Source organism: Malania oleifera, chromosome 4 (assembly GCF_029873635.1).
Source record: "Malania oleifera isolate guangnan ecotype guangnan chromosome 4, ASM2987363v1, whole genome shotgun sequence".
NCBI lineage: Eukaryota > Viridiplantae > Streptophyta > Magnoliopsida > Santalales > Ximeniaceae > Malania > Malania oleifera.
In genome coordinates, this window is record NC_080420.1 from 21,766,279 (window position 1) to 21,784,020 (window position 17,742).

Below are 17,742 nucleotides of genomic sequence, written 5' to 3' on the forward strand. Positions count from 1 at the left end.
GTCCCCCACATGCCCTCACATGCTGTTCAAAGGCTGCCAGGGCCGACCACACACGCCAGTGCGTGAAGCCGATTTCAGGTATGTTTCTGGCCTGAATTCATCCAGCAGTACTCGAATTCATCCAGCAGTGCTCGAATCCCCCTACAAACATATTAGGAGCGTGAAGCCAATTTCAAGCCTGTTTCTGGTCTGAATTCATCCAGCAGTGCTTGAATCCCACAATAAACATATTAGTGAAGTTTTTCATGATGTTCTTTTGTCCAAAGATTAGGGCGGGCCTTGGATCAACGGTAAGGTTACTCCTTTGTGACAGGTTGGTCATGGGTTCGAGTCCAAGGAAACAGCCTCTCTACATAAGAGTAGGGGAAAGGCTGCCACACTGTGACAACCCTCCCCTTACCCTCACGAAGCAGGGAGCCTTATGGCCCGGGGACACTCTTTTTACTTTTGTCCAAAGATCTCACCTTTTTTAGTTGCTCATGTGCAGCATATGAGGAATGGCTGTCTGATGCTTTCCCAAGCAGTTTGTCAATGGCTATTGAGTTTATTGGGCCTATAATAGTGGTATTTTCTGTGTTTTTTATTCGCACATTGTGTGCTTGTGGTTTGCATTGATTGTCAAAGGTTGTGTGTGCTGGGATGGAGGTGATGAATTTGAAAAACATGTTTTCCGCTGTGTATTTTTTTATCCGCTGCTCTATCGAGGTGGTCTGTGTGATGGGATGGAGTTCCCAAATCCCAAAAGTGTTTCTCCCTCACAATTACTTGTTCGGGTGAAGAGCGTACTACAATTGTCTCAGAAGAGGAGTATTCAAGGTTCTTGCAGTATCAGGCATCCCAACAAGCATCTCATCACATTGCATCTTTTGTTCAGAAAAGTAATCATACCGTCTATATGTCATCCGATATCCCTCCCACTAGTCCTTGGGTTATCAACTCTGCTGCTACTGACCATATGACAGATGTTACCAACTTATTTTCTGCTCTCTTGTATTCTAAAAATCTACCTCAAGTTACTCTTGTTGTTGGGTCTAATACTGTTGTTAACGGAATACAAACAGTAAATCCTACTCCCTCCATCTCACTTTATTCTGCTTTTTAAATTCCTAAATCCCCCTTTAATCTCAAGTCTGTAGACACCCCATTTTGTCTAGGGCTTATATAACAAAAAAAATTTTAGGTCTAATTTTAGTGCCCATTTGGGTCTTTTCTTAGTCCAATTTTTGAATTTATGCATAATTGTGTAAATATTCATTAATACAATAAAATGAGAAAATACAAGAAAAAAGGTTAAAAAAAAAAATGAAAAATAAGGAGAGACTGAAGAGATCTTACCTTCAGGATGATTGATCCAAATCTGGATCTAAGAGTAGATAGCTCAAGACTCTCTGCTTGTGATCCCCCCCCCTCCCTTTTTTCTCGAGACCTGCAAAAAAAGGGGAAAATGAGAGAGAGACAGAGAGACAAATCAAAAAGAAAAGGGAAAACCATGGAGAAAGTCGAAGTGATCTGTGAAAGAGAGAGAGCCGAGAAGGTGAGATGAAAGATCAAGAGAGAGAAAGAGAGAAGAAGCCGAGAGTCAAAGAGGTCAAATTGAAGTTTGGAGAGAGAGAGAGAGAGAGAGAATTCAGAAAAGAAAAGAAAAGGAAAAAAAAAAGTTTTTATATTAGATTTTTCAAAAATAATATATATATGTGTGTGTGTGTGTGTGTGTGTGTAAACGCATCACCGTACAAATGGTGACACATGGCCATGGTCTTAAATTTCCACAAAATTGTCAAAATTTCCGTCGAAATTTCCAATTTCCATCCCCCTCGAAATCGAAATGGCAGTCGATTTCCGTCTTGCATAATTTCTGTCGAAATCTCAACGAATCATCCGAAATTTATCGAAACCTCGAAATTTTAGCGAAATTTGTCGAAATTTTAACTACACAATGAAATTTCGTCGAAATCAAACGAGAGATTCAAGAGTGAAGTGAAATTTCTCTTTTAATTTATTTTATTGAAACAAAAGGTTACCACAAGTGCTTTTGAAATTATATGAAAAAATAAACTTATAGTAATATTTTATTTAACCATTCATGTCTAAATTATCAATATTTGTATGATAAATAATATTTAAATGAATTATGAATTTCATTTGCATTAACTGAATCTATTTAATGTACATTATCTTACAAACATGTTTGATACAAATACTATTTTAAAACTTTTCCACCCTATACAAAATATAGATGTATTTAATTTGTAATATATTAGTCTTAAAACTTATATTATTATATTTGTTAACCATTTCTAAAGTTTCACAAAGAATTCCATGTTTTACTACTAGTTTCCGTTATTTTTTCAAATCGAAATCGAAATTTTCGTCAAAATTTCCGTACTTTTGGAGCTTTGAAATTTGAGTCAAAATCGAAATTTAAGAGCTTGCACGTGGCATAACCAAGACCGAGCGTTCAGGGAGTGACATGGCTTAATCCTAGCTGTCCAAGCTATGTTTTCTCTGGACGGCCAAATCACTGTCATGTCGGCGATCCGCATCAAAAGCCTAGCGCCCATCGCAGCCTGCCACGTGGCGAGTGACATCACGCTAACACCACCCTCCTACAGTAAGTTCAAAAAAAAACAAAATAAATAAATAAAATAATATCATGTGCCACGTGTCGCCACCATTGGCTAACACGTGGCAGCCCTCTTCCCTAACTGGGTCAGCCCAGTTAAAATAATGGAAATAATGGAAATCCTAGTCTACCTATACAAGGCATACCTGATTCACAAACAGGGGGAGAAGCACTATCAAATATTCCCTCATCTGATCTTCGTGTTTATACTAGAAGAAGAAATCATCAAAATAATAGAGCTCTTTCTTCAAATCCAGAGCAAGGTCAATCTTCATCACCTACACAAGTTGGTCCTCCTTCACATACTCCAAGTACTTTTTCTTCTCCAGATTCTTGTTTTGATAATTCTTCTGATCTTGGCCTGCCCATTGCCCCTAGGAAAGGAGTTAGAACTTGTACCACACATCCTATTTCCAACTATCTATCCTATCATAGACTCTCCGATTCTCATAAGGCCTTTACTTCAAATGTTTCTCATCTGTTTATTCCAAGAACCATTCAGGAAGCACTAGATCACCCGGAGTGGAGATTGGCTATTCAAGAAGAGATGGATGCACTAATTCCTAACGGCACTTGGGAAATTGGTGACCTACCGGGGGGGAAGAAGACCATTGGCTATAAATGGGTATTTACAGTAAAATTCAAGGCTGATGAGAGTACAGAAAGGTACAAAGCAAGACTTGTGGCGAAGGGGTTCACTCAAACATATCGAAGTGACTACCAGGAAACAATGCTCTTGTAGCCAAGATGAACTCAATCCGTACGTTGCTCTCTCTAGCAGCTCACTCTTACTGGCCCTTATATCAACTAGATGTGAAGAATGCCTTCTTAAATGGAGACTTAGAGGAGGAAGTCTTTATGGATCTATCGCCAGGATTTGAAGGGAAAGGTGGCAAAGGCAAAGTGTGCAGATTGAGGAAATCATTGCATAGACTCAAACAATCTCCTAGAGCTTGGCTTGAACGCTTTGGGAAGGTAGTAAAGAGTCATGGCTATAGCCATGGTCAAGCCGAACATACTATGTTCTATAGAGACACGAGTGAAGGTAAAATGGCTATCTGTATTGTCTATGTAGATGATATAATTCTGATAGGTGATGATAGCAATGAGCTAAAGAGGTTAAAGAAGATCCTTGCTCAGGAATTTGAGATCAAAGACTTAGGCAACTTGAACTATTTTCTTGGTATGGAATTTGCAAGGTCAAAGAAAGGAATTTTTGTTTCCCAACGCAAGTATGTACTTGATTTACTTGGAGAAATAGGTCTGCTAAGGTGCAAAGCAGCAAAAACAATCTCTCTCATACATGTCCTGACATAGCCTTTGCAACAAGCGTGGTAAGTCAATTTATGCACTCACCAGGATCCAAGCATTTTGATGTTGTGTACAGTGTACAGGATTCTAAGGTACCTAAAAGGGACTCCAGGTAAAGGTTTATTATTTGGAGGACATGGGAATTTACAAGTTGAAGTATACACTGATGCAGATTGGGCTAGAAGTATCACTGATAGAAGATCAACTTTTGGCTATTGCACCTTTGTTGGAGGAAACCTAGTAACATGGCACAGCAAGAAACAAAATGTGGTGGCCAGGAGTAGCGCAAAGGCAGAATTTAGGGTTGTTGCTCATGGAATTTGTGAAGCACTATGGATCAAAAGGTTGCTGGAAGAATTAAAAATTACTAATTCACTACCAATGAAATTGTATTGTGACAATTAAGTTGCAATAGCTATCGCTCACAATCTAGTTCTTCATGATAGAACTAAACATGTGGAGGTAGACAAGCATTTTATCAAGGAGAAAACAGATAAGGGAGTAATCTGTTTACCATATATCTCGACAACTGAGCAAGTAGCAGACATACTGACAAAGGGACTGCCAAAGAAATAGTCTGAAAACTTCATTAGCAAGCTAGCCATGGAAGCTTCAAGCCAACTTCAGGGGGAGTGTTGGAAAGTTTCAAATCTGTTTAGTCAACTTTCCAATTTTTCTAAGAGAATCTCGACTGTAAATGTGTGAATATCCTAGAATATTTAGTTTCCCTAGAAGTTAGCATCTTTGGTTCTTTCCTTCTTGGTTCTTTCCTTCTATTCTTATGTTGTACATCTATTTATACAGACGTGTACCCATGTTACGATTAATGAGAATTATTTCCACAAGAAGCTATCTCATTCTAGACTTATTTATCACATCCCCTTTAAATAATCTCAATCACCACAAATATCTAATCAGCGAACGGCTATACTAATGAACAATCCTAAATCTATATAATTGAAATACAAGCCTCATTTTATCTCAAGCAGATTTAAATAGGTGATAAGATATACAAATATTGATCTTGTATTTAATCAATGAATATTTCAATATCAAAAATCCCAGCTATTTAACCAAGCAAATACTCTTCTTGTATTCAAACAATTAATCAATCAATATGAAATAATCTCAGCCGATTAAATCAATTTAGAACTTACAATTTCAGCAATGTTTGATTTTCAATGAGAATTAAATCATTCACAATATCTACAAGTAATCTTAAATCAATCTCAGTATCCTCAAAACAATCTCAGCATTCAACAATTTCCCAATCAATTTTAATTCATACACAGCAGTTAATAATCAATTTAAAATTGCAGAAAATTAAAGAGATTAAGGGAGAAGAGGAACACCCAGATTTTTTACAAGGTTTGGCGTCCCACCTACGTCCTTGCCTCAAGCAACCCGCTGTGAGGATTTTCCTTACTCTCTCCGTTCAATAGGTAGAGTTCCTTCTCTCTTTTCAATAGGTAGAGACACCTCTCTAGCAAGAACACCCCTCTTGATAGGCAACGATTCTATCCCCGAATCGTTAAGTTACAAAACAAATAACAGATTTTGCGTACAAGCAGAATACTCTCTAAATAGAGTGGATTTGTACAATATAAAACCACTATGAACTCTCAACAATAAATTTGCTACGAAGCTCAACAAATAATCTAGGGTTTTCAAGTTTGAAAGATGTGAAAATCAAGAGTAAAAAACTAGAAATCAGTTTAGAGAAGAGGATTTGCGCACAGCAGCTTTTTCAAGAAGAAATCAAGATATATGCAAGCTATATTCTTGCCATAATGCGTTTATAAGTAGCCTTATATAGCTAGGGTAGAAATCTTACAGTTTGCCCAAGTTTTGGAAACCATATCTAGAAAAAATAGGAAAGAAGTCGAGTTTTTAGCAACTTATATCGCCATCTTCAGTCACCTGAACCAATTAAAAACATACGCTCCAGAACAGGCAGTAGCTCTTCAGTCGCCTGAACTATAAGTTTAGTCGCCTGACTCTATTCGAGTGACTAAATGACTCTATTCGAGTGACTGAACTGTCATTCAATCGCCTGAACCAACATTGTCAGATCTTTTAACACTAGCAGTAGCCATTCAGTCGACTGAGCATACTCCTCAGGCGCGTGAACACTTTGTAATTCAATGTTTTTCATATTTTTGATTCCAAAACTTATTTGTATTCTTTTCAAAAGACATTTGGACTTTGTAAAGATATTTTCCAAGTTGTTAAACAGGTCTCAAAGTCCAATACTTAATCCTAAGAGCTTCATAAACAAACTTAAAATCGAAAAGCACTTACATCAGACTTTTAAGACATTTAAAAGGAATAAACCCTAAGTCTTCATGTAATGGAGCTTTAACTTCATCCAAGCTTTGACCAATCTTCATTTAGCTTGTTTTCTTCATGGCTTTTGAATTTGAATGTAAACCATTGTGCTTGTAAAAATGTAATGCCTGAAACTTCACTTGAAAGCACAATTAAATTCCTTAGTTTATCATTATCAAAACGAGATTAAGTCTTGTTAGGCCAACAAGAGATGCTAGTGGTGATACATTGTCTCCGTGTGTGGCGACATTACTTACTTGGGTCAAGGTTTATGGTGAAAACAGGTAACTCAGGTGTAAGCCACTTCTTCACACAACCGAAGTTGACACCCAAGCAAGGTTGGTGGCAAGAATTCTTGGCAGAATTTGATTTTTCATTTGAACACAAGGCAGGGCACCTGAACCAAGTTGCTGATGTACTGAGCAGGAAGGCCGAGCTAGTGGCCTTGCAGATGGTAACACAGTTGACAGTGAGTAATGTTACCACGATGATGCAGGAGCGCATCAAGAGAATTTAACCAAAGATCCAGCTGCGTAGAACCTCACAAAGCTGACCGAAAAGGGGAAGGCACATCAGTTCTGAATGGAAGACAGATTGATGATGACCCATGGTAGTCGGCTCTTTGTGCCACAAGCGGGAGATCTAAGGAAAACACTATTGAGAGAGTGTCATGATACCATGTGGGTCGGGCATCCACAATGGCAGCGCACTTTGGCATTACTGAAGCAAAGGTATTATTGGCCGCAAAGGCGTGATGATGTGGTTGATTATACCCAGACTTGTCTCACCTACCAACAAAACAAAGTGGAGCAAAAGAAGATTGCAGGGCCGCTGGAGCCCCTACCAATACCATCCAGACCCATGGGAAAGTGTCTCACTAGACTTCATCACTAACTTGCCCAAAGTGGGGGATACAGGGTCTATACTTGTGGTTATAGACAGGTTTTCAAAGTACGATATGTTATTCCCGCACCAAAGTATTGTTCTGCAGAGGAGAGGAGACGACACAACTATTCTTTAAAGAATATTGTGAAGTATTGGGGTCTTCCCCAAGATATTGTCAGTGACTGATACTGAAGATTTACCAGCAACTTCAGGACAAAACTTTTCAAAATTATCGGTTCATAACATGACATCTCTTCGAGCTACCATCCACAGACAGATGGACAGACGAAGAGAATCAGCAAGCTACTAGAAGAGTACTTGCGTCATTTCGTCAAGCCCAACAAGAAGAATTAGGTGCAACTACTTGATGTGGCTCAGTTTTGTTTCAATGCCCAAAAGAGCTCAACAACCAACAAAAGTCTTTTTGAGCTTGTTACAGGCCAGCAGTCATTGTTACCTCACACAGTGGATGAGCCATACAAAGGAAAGAGCCCCTAGAGCATACATCTTCACCAAAGAATGGAGAAAAAATGCAAAGATTACCAGAGCCTACCAAGAGAAAGCTTCTAAGTGGATGAAGAAGTGGGCAGATCAGGGGAGAAGACCACAACACTTCAACGAAGGTGACTTGGTGCTTGTTAAGATGAATCCTAAACAAATCAAGTCACTACAGGGACGAGATAGGAGACTACTTCGTAAATATGAAGGACCAATCCCCATCTTGGCCAAAGTCGGGAAGGCCTCTTACAGAATTCACCCTCCGGCTTGGATGAAAGTGCATCCTGTCTTTCACATCAACTGTCTCAAGCCAACCCTTCTTCGGAATTTCCACCATGGGTGTAGGCAAAGTTCCATCCCTACTTCATAACTTGTTCACCAACCCATAGTCATCAAAAAATAGAAACTCTCTCCAAGCCTTCCAATGAGGTGGATGGACATACGATAAATCCCCTATTTCATCACAAGAATTAGAAATGTATCCATATTGTTCTCAAATCTTGCCAATAACAACCCCCACCACAATCAAACTCACTAATATCATCACTCTAAATCTGAAAAATCCCCCCATTTCTTTCCCATCTTTCCTTCACTAACCTCATTTCTACATCCGGCCTTCTTTTTTTCACTAGAGTCTTCTACAATACGCAACTCTCCTTTAGAATTTCTCTAGTAACTTTGGCACTAACTCACCAGAATTTTCTCTTTTCTTCAAAAACCTTCTCCATTTCAGCACTAATACAAGCTGCCCTCCTATGAACATAAACCTTTTTACACTCAAATCTATAGACATTAAGACTTTGATTGTCAGATTTTTCCATACTGCCTTTTAATACCTCTTCAATACTCAACACAATTTTCTCCACGTGATCTTGTTTCAAATCTAATATGCTGCTAGAATTCTTAACTTGTTGGTCATTTGGACTCAAATCCTGGAAAACTGTATGCTCGATTTGGATTCCATTAGCAGAATGTTTAGAGACCTCCTCCCCAATACTCATTTCTTGATATCCAGGAGCAAAATTTTGAACCTGCACTTTATCCGGAACCAATAAGGACGTACTTGAGTTACCATTACTGCACACATGAGCCTGAACACCACCTTGACCCTTCTGCTGGAAACCCATTTGAAGAAAGCCTTCCTTTGAACCAAAAAAATCAACCTTTCCTAGACATTGAGCTTGTTCAAATAATTGTCCTAATTTAGTCAAAAAGGAAATGCCTCCTTTTTCAATAACTTGGGCCAGGTCCACAACAAGTAACATACAGCCTGGCCCAATTCTTTTCAGAGCCTCCTACCCAAAAGCAACCCTAGCCACCACTGAGATGATTGCAACACCATCCAGAACCATAGATTCCTTCACATACTGATTGATTGATTTCAATTGATTTGCGATGGCCCCAGGTTCATTCAGTTGCATCGCACCTCCACACTGACAGCACAATTCTTCTTTCCTGACTAATACACCCTGATTTCCAGAATTAACTTGGCTACTGCAATCCTCATTCCCTATGTTCTCCTTCCAGCACCACTTGACCCCAACAATCTTTGACATGCAGAACTGTCAGCACCAACACCTCCAGAATCTGCATGAAAAACCTTTTCTATCTCAAAAAAATCACTTAAGCTTTGCCATGCATCGCCTTTAGAGCCTCCAAGACACTGACAATCTCTTTCCTTTCCACCCCAACCATAACTCCAAATAATTTCCCACATTCATCCGCCTAATCAACGTCCAATACTTTGTGAATCTCATTCAAAAAACTCAAAATCCCCTTTGCATCCGATCAAAAGAAGACAAACCATCAGCAAACCAGACTGCCGCTTCCTTAGAAAACCTAAAGAATCTATTACAGGAGGCATTATTCTTGACCACAAGCAAAGAGGGGATCTCCCCAAGCTTGTCTAAATGCAGATCTGAACCGATCACTTCAGCAAAACCAAACGCCTCTCTCGCCTTCAATAACTAGGTCACCATAATCGAAGGGTGAAAGATTTTTTGCTGCAAACAGTATTTGAAGGCCCAGGAAGGTTCGAGCATCTCTGAAGGTCCGTGAAGGTAGCCGTATGGAGAGAGAGTCGATAGAATCACTAAAGGTCCAGTCGCTGGTGCAGTCTTTGAATGTCCAAGAAGGTTCGAGCAGCCTCTGAATGTCCAGGAAGGTTGCCATAAGAAGAGAGCCTTCCGACAGTCCAATGATGGTCATCAAGAGAGTCAATAGGTTGTATTCTATCACTAGAGAAAGACAAACAAGCCCTAATGGCCGAGGATGGCTTGCCGTAGGGAGACGCAAGAGTTTAGAGAGGAAGATTGTCTGAAGTAGAAAGGGATTTTTGGGAGGTTGAATTAAAATAGGTTCAGTTGCTGTGGATAAGATGGGACATCGGTTCAGTTTCAGGGCTAGGGCATCACGATAAAGAGGTTTCAGGTCAGAAGATTTAGGATGCAATTGATTGATGAGGAATCCCGATGGTCAAACAAGAAAACACAAAGAAAGAAGATTGTCAAGGAAGAGTTGACTTTGAATCAGTTGAATAGGGTTCGGCTTCAATAATAGAGAGTTGGAAGAAGGATGGATGGCAAGAAATTTTGGCTTCAATAAGAAAACAGTCAGCTAGGGTTCGACTTCAAGAACAGGAACAGTGCTTCTACGAACTTACTAGTGTTGAAACGAACTAGGACGAGGGGAGAGAGCATCAGGGAGATCTTCACCATGCTCAAGCGTCCACGGTCTTCCATTAACTGCATAAGCTAATAATCAACATTCAGTGATGTTAATGTATTCTCTGGTGAGCCTGATTATTTTCAGGCACAGTGAACAGCATTTCAGGCTTACGGGGACAATGGTGAGGCATGAGGGTGAGACAATGGTAGCAGTTCCCTCTCTCTCCACTGCTACCATTACGTACCAGCCATTATGCACCAATTTTCAAAACTAAGGTAAGAATAACAGCATAGAAATTAGAAGACAGAATAGAGAAGAACGGAAGGAAAAGAAAGAAGAACGAAGAAGGTGAGGAGAGGTTGCACAAAGGAGAGGGGAAAACCAGTCAAAAAATCTGAATTCAAATTGATGACTGACTGGCACATAACAAAGAAAGTGCTTCTACCCCAACAATACAACTAAAACGTGTAATCACAAAACAACCCCGAAGTACTTAAAAGACACATAATAAACCTAAATTAACTAAACTTCTAAAATGACTAGAATTTTTCCCAAACTAAAATAAAAATCCCAGCTACAATATCAACATCTAATGTTCTCCATTGGTGGTTCTCCATCAGGCCGAAACATTTCTTTTTGTTTTAAATGCAAATACTATGAGATAGTAAACTGAGGAAGGGCCCAAAGGACTCCATGAAGATGGCAGAGAAAAATTACTAATTCCTACCATCATCAAGTCATTATCTAAGTGAGATAGGGTGCAACACACTAATGAATGTGCAAAAATGAAATTCAATAATACCTGATTACCTGTACTTCTCAAAGTGCTCCGAAATCCAATAAATTAAGTCAACTGAATAACGTCCACCTCCTCACAAGTAGTTACACCAACAAGCCTTCCGTGAGGATCAACTAAAGGGCCATCTGAAGCTCTCTGCAAAAACATAACTTTAGTCATTTCGATTCATTAGCAATATTAGATGTGGAAAAAAAAAATATCAGCTGATAAAAGAAACATTATGGTATTTCATGCAATATCTAAAAAAAAACACCAAACATTCCCATGCTCCTCATATCTTTAAGGATATGTAAAAGATACACATCACACTCCCATGTATCAATGCAAGTACCAATGCGATAAATCAACTTTGTAATATCACCAATGCCAAAGAGAGCACAGAGAGAGAAGATTATTTTGTTCTTTTTTCTGTGCAGGTGGCATGCAAATAGGAAGCTGCAAGCTTAAGTTACCTCATCAATCCAATGAAGTGCACCAGGAAAAAGACACTTGTATTCCAAGGAGGGATCCTTGAACATATTCAGGACTCGGAAGGCAAAAAAATTATAAGAAGTTTTTAAAAAAAAGAACTGAAAACAAAGTCATGAAGAATAGGCAAGGTTTCCAGTCGCTATTACAACAATAAGTTCATGCTTTTGAGATCTTGTCAATACATGAAACATTCATAAAATGAATAGTGCAACGACACCAGAGATCACCATCAAAAATTCCAAACAAGAAGCTATGATAGACTGAAGAAAATTTTCAAATATGTCAAGTTGACCAGATGAAACTCAGGATAAGAGATTTGGATTTGAAATAAATAGGATTCCAAAACTCAGCATTTTGATACTCACTTGAGAACCAGAGAGAATCATTAGTATTGAGATTATTAATTCTCCTGGAGCCCAACTAGGCATATTATGGTGGTTACTTTTCCTATTACTCCTTTTAAGAATTTGTCCCAGAATATTATTCAACCTCACTCTTAACATCCTACAGAAAATATTTTTTAAAAAAAAATTCTAATCCAATCCCCTCCTCATCTCATTCTATCCCTTCTTAATAGGGCCCACCAATAGTCCTTTAAAAAAAATTGAGTAAATTACACAACAACTCCTTGAATCTGTCAAAAGAAATGGTCCATGATCGCATAAATTGGCGGAAAAAGATTCATATAGCCGACCCCACCTAGTGGGACTTAAGGCTTGGTTTTGTTGTTGTTGTTGTTGTTGTTGTACACTACAACTCCCTGAAGTTTCACGAAATTATATTTCCCTCCCTAGAGTTTTTATTGTAATAGTTTAATCTTCAAAATTTCATTTTAGACTAGTTCAAGTCCCTCTTTAGGCATCTCATTACAGCTAAAATTAAAACTTTAAGAATCAAATCATTACAATTAAAACTTCAGGAGTTATCATTACCTTCATAAATTTGTGGTGTAATTTATCAAAACAAATTCAAGAGGCTGGTGCAATCAAGACAATGGTTAGTAACGTGAAAAAAACTTAGCCAGAAGAGCCTATAACTATGTTTTAATTCGTCATGGCTCAACCAGGCATCAAAAAATGTAATCACTAAATCATTTCAAATCTTAAAAAATCAACATTATAGAAATTTCTATTTCGTTGAATTCCAGGATGCTCTTAGAAGTGGTTACTCTGACAAGTGTGGGCCAACTTAACAATCCATGGACAATGGACATGATTATATCACCAACCTTTTACATGTGATGCAAAACAGTTATCTAAAAACAGACTCTTATTTCGTGCTGTGCAGTTCCTTTGTTTGTGGGATCATTTTCCCACAAGAGCCAATGAGACAAATCCTCGGACCACTCGGGAAATTGAAATAATAACATACGGCCGATATTTTGAGCTCCTTATCTCCGTGGAGGAAAAATTGGACTATTTGGGGGCGCTGGAGTAGGTAAAACTTCATACCCCCAGAGGAAAAGGTCCTTCCTCTTTAGGCCGGTTAAATGTATTACAGGAGGAAAAGCATTTTCTAAAACCATTTCTTGTCGGAAGCGCATTTTTAATGCTGTTCTCTGATAAAACAAGAACACCAAACAGCGCTATTTTCTAAAGCCCTTCATTGCATATATTCAGTGCCTGAAGTCCATTCCTACTATTGATGGTAGACACAACACAGCACCATACAGTGTAGACATCATGGCCAGCAAATAGCAGACAATAATCCATTGAGCAACTATTTTCTAAATCCTTGATAACATATTAAAATCTTCCTTTCATGAAGTTTGTGACTAAAGCTCAACAAGTTCTACTACATAGCCAGACAATCTTGACAGCTTTGCTAATCCCCTCAGAGCTCCATATATTTCCAGAATTTTCAGTCCTTGATAACAATTTTCTTTCATGAAGTTCATGGCCCAAGCTCCACAAGTTCTGGCACATTACCAAATGATATTAACAGCAATCCCCTCAGAGCTCCATATATTTCCATAATTTTCAATCCATTATAACACGTTTCTGTCATAAAGTTCACAGCTCAAGCTCAACACATTCTGTCACATAAACAGAAAATCTTAAAAGCTTTGTTAATCCCCTCAGAGCTCCATATATTTCCCCACTCTGAGGATGCCTCTCATCTAAGGAATAGAACTCAACTACCCCATCATTGACCTCGATCAAACTACAGCCTGGTATTTTTTTAAAACAAGTATCCCTCATTGCGACTTTTAATCTTGCAACATCTACCCATCTTCCAGCATTCCCGTATATATTTGAAAGCATGACATAATTTGCAGGGTTCTTCGGTTCAAGTTCAATAAGTCGCTCAAGAGCCAGTTCAGCCACTTCAACATTCTTGTAAATCCTACACGCCCCAAGTAAGGCTGTCCAGATTACCCCATCTGCTTCCATGGGCATCTTCCCGACAAAATCAACAGCTTGGTCTAAAAAACCAGCTCGTGCTAGTAGATCAACCATACAACCATAATGCTCTATTTGGGGCACAACAGCACAATCACCAACCATTGATTGAAAATATGAAAACCCATCTTCAACTAAACCCATATGCGTGCAAGCACACAAAAGACCAATGAAAGTGACTCCATCAGGTTTTACTCCTCCATTCCTCATCAGGGAAAACAAACGTAAGGCATCAGCTCCACGCCCATGCATTGCCAAGCCACCAATAATGGAGTTCCATGAAATCAAATCTTTTGAATCCATGCTCTTGAACACATCAATTGCATTTTCTATAATCCCACATTTTGCATACATGTCTATCAAAGCATTACCAACATAAACATTCCCCTTGAATCCATTACTCTCGGCATATACATGTATCCACTTGCCCAAATCAACAGCTCCCAATCTCGCACAAGCAGACAACACAGTCACAAGTGTAGCATCATTAGGAAGCACGTCACACTCAGTTAACATCCTTTTGAAAGTTCCCAAAACTTCAAAATACTGGCCATATCGGCAATACCCTCCGATCAGTCCATTCCAAGAAAATACATTTCTATTAGGAATATCTTCAAATAATTTTTTGCATGCTTCTATATCCCCATTATTGGCATACCCACTCAACACAGTATTCCAAGACATCACATCCCGATTTGGCATCTCATCAAAAAGCTTCCGTGCTGCCAACATGTCCCCAAATTCTATGTACCCAGAAACCATGGTATTCCACAAGATGACATCACGCTCCGGTGTCAAGTCAAAAAGGCGTCGGGCAGAATTTATGTCACGACACAAAATATACCCATTAACCATTGAAGTCCAAGTGACTACATTCCTCAAAAGCATTTCACCAAACACCTTATAAGCAGACCCAATTTCTCCCCCACCTGAATACATGTCAATCAATGTTGTCCCAACAAATGAGTTGGATCTAAAACCCAGCTTGATTGAGAAGCAGTGCATTTCCTTACCTTCTCTTATTGCAAAAACCTTCCCACAAGATTTGAGCACAACAGGAAAAGTGAAGCAGTTGGGTCGTATGTCTGCACTCCTCATACGACTGAACAAAGATATTACTTCTTTGTACAACTCGTTATCAGCATACCCTCTGAGCATCGCATTCCATAACATGACATTGGGATTCGGGATTTGAAGAAACATTTGACATGCATAAGCTATTTTCTTGAGAAAGGCACAGGCTGATACCACTTTTGGAGCTACATATTGGTTATGTTGGAGGCCATGGACAATTATCTGGTTTTGAATCTGATGAAGCTGTTTTGAAGTCCTACATGAGTGCAAGAGTGAGATAAACCTTTCTTCTAGAAGTATGTGGGGTGGTTTTTCAGTTACTTTCATAAGCATATCGACAACCTAAAGTCTTCACAAACCTTCTCCTTTGGATCCCCAACTACTGATCAACTCAAGTCTTCAATTCACCTAAAGTACATAGAAACAACAATCTCCGAAAGTTAAATCAGGGTCCCAAAAACTCTTCCAAGAGAAAAAACAAAACAAAAAACCTTAAAAAAGCAAAAAACAGAGACAGAAGATGAGAAGCTCCTGCAAACAAAAGACACCATGTTCTTTTTAGAGAAAATATGCAAAGGCGAGCTATCATAACCTCAGTGATGAGTCCCTGGTGCACCTCCATCCCTGCACTGATCGCCTCCATCAATTTTTATAGCTAAATTTATAAAACAAAACTATGTTCGGGTACAGTATAATAATTTGAAAAGAAAAACATGCAAGCATCTAAACTTGGGCAGGAAGAGTGAGCGCGACGCCCTCGTTGGAGTTTTTTCCGATTTAACTTTTTTTTTTTTAAAGTATATTAAATAATAAGTATTTTCCAGAATGACTTTAACGTAATATTGTTACTTCAAGTAACGAGATTTACTTTTGAGGAAGGATGCTGGCGTGAACGCGTGACAAATCTCACCAGCGAGATTTGCTTCGGATACTTATTGCCCGTCCAGCCGGCGTTCGATGCGTGACAAATCTCGCTGGTTTATCTAACGAGATTTGCTTTTGATACTTAATGTCCATCCAGCTGGTGTTCGATACGTGGCAAATCTCGCTGGTTCGTCTAGTCAGATTTGCTTCGGCCCCTACAGAGCCCTTCCTCCTTCAATTGTGTTCGCGAACAGAGAGTACTCCTACGTAGGCTTTGCAGAGAGACAGGGAGGAGCAGAGCAAAGTAGGTTACTGTTGTTGAGGTAGAAGCCGGACGTGTTGCGCAGGTGACCGTTACTCAACGAGAGGCTGCCTAACCGTTGAGAAGCAGCTATATAAACTTAAGGTTAGGAATTTTTTGTATTTGAAATTTATGAAATTTATTTGTTTGGATTATATAATCATTTTTGTATTTCTATGTTCTTTAGCATATTTATGGAATCATCTTTGTTTGATGTATTTGCATTTTTATTTCTAAATGCATGTTATTTATTATCTTAATTTATTTCATCTAAATTGAGTGTAAGGGTATCATTTTATTAAGTTTAATATTTTACTGAACTTAATCGTTGACTAACTAAAATTTCATGTTATCAATAAAATTAAACATCAGTTGGGTTTTGTGATTTGATTTTGTGTTAAGTATTTTAAATTTAGTAGCATACAAATTTCAAATTAATTTTTATGCTAAAGTGTAATTAGCATGCAATTGAACTTGCTTATTAGCCAAACTAATCTCACATAATGAAATCACTACAAAATAAATTTATTTTGCTTTCTCTTATCTCTCTTTTAATATAATATGTATGTAATTCCATTGCCTACACACATTATTTTAATATATATATATATATATATATATATATATATATATATATATAATATAGGGATTCTCTAGTACTTTTAGATTTAACTAAAGTGACAATAATAATTGAATAAAATCAGTAAATAGAAATCCTTAATTTTACTAATTAAAAATATAAGGATTAAAATATATTTGGATTAGTAGTATTAAAACTATCAAATAATTTCAGTTTATATATATTAGAGAGCTCGGTTAGCTTTGATGCCTTAAAAGGCCCTTTAATTTTGAATTTGAATTCTAATATTACATTTTGGTAACATTCATTTTTAGTAAAATCATGAATATTAAATATGAATGTTTATTATAAATTTTTTTAAGACCAATTTCCTTTAAAATGATTATTTAATCATGTGTTATTGTATTTCGCATAACAAAAACTATATTTTGTATAGCATTTATCGATTTACTAATTGAAATATGAAGCTAAACATTATCTTAAAAGTACGAGTTATCAATAAAATTAAACATCAATAGGGTTTTGTGATGATTTTCAAAAAATTACATTAGGGCCTACAATAATTTGTTTTATTCCATACAAAAACGAAGTACTTGTTGATTGAATGGTGGACAATTAACTAATTAAAAGACCATTAGTAGTCTAACTATTATGATTGGGCATTATGGGCTTTTGAATTGAGATTAAAACTTATATATTTATGTAGAGAAGGGTAGAGGGACAAACTTGTTAACTCGGTGTATTAGTCAAGCCTGTAAATGAACTTAGGCACCACTTTATTAAGTTTTTAAAATATAATTTTTCATTGAAGATGTTAATAATTTATTATAATTTTTTTAAAAGGTAATATTTAAATCGTATATATATTTGTAATTATATTTTTAAATACATTTAAAAGAATTAAAAAAAAAGTAGACTACTATGTAAAAGAAAAAAGTA

At 37.7% G+C, this 17,742-nt stretch overlaps 1 protein-coding gene across 34 annotated transcripts in view; it reads right to left on the reverse strand.

Annotated features, from left to right (window-relative positions):
• LOC131154156 (pentatricopeptide repeat-containing protein At1g08070, chloroplastic) overlaps positions 1–15,820 on the reverse strand; it is a 34,355-nt gene extending 18,535 nt beyond the window's left edge. For 5 of the 34 annotated variants that reach the window (XR_009136354.1, XR_009136349.1, XR_009136346.1 and 2 more), the window contains exons 1-4: positions 15,651–15,820; positions 12,811–15,466; positions 11,115–11,246; positions 1,336–1,426 (exon numbers count right to left, since the gene is read on the reverse strand). Coding sequence is in view for 1 of the 34 variants with exons in the window: in XM_058106723.1 (XP_057962706.1) it covers positions 13,595–15,391 (1,797 nt within the window). In the remaining 33 variants the exon portion in view is untranslated. Of the gene's footprint in view, positions 1–1,335; positions 1,427–11,114; positions 11,247–12,675; positions 15,467–15,650 lie in introns of those variants that run through there. The other 29 variants (XR_009136366.1, XR_009136360.1, XR_009136361.1 and 26 more) reach the window with 18 other exon arrangements.
• Between the last annotated feature and the right edge of the window lie 1,922 nt (positions 15,821–17,742).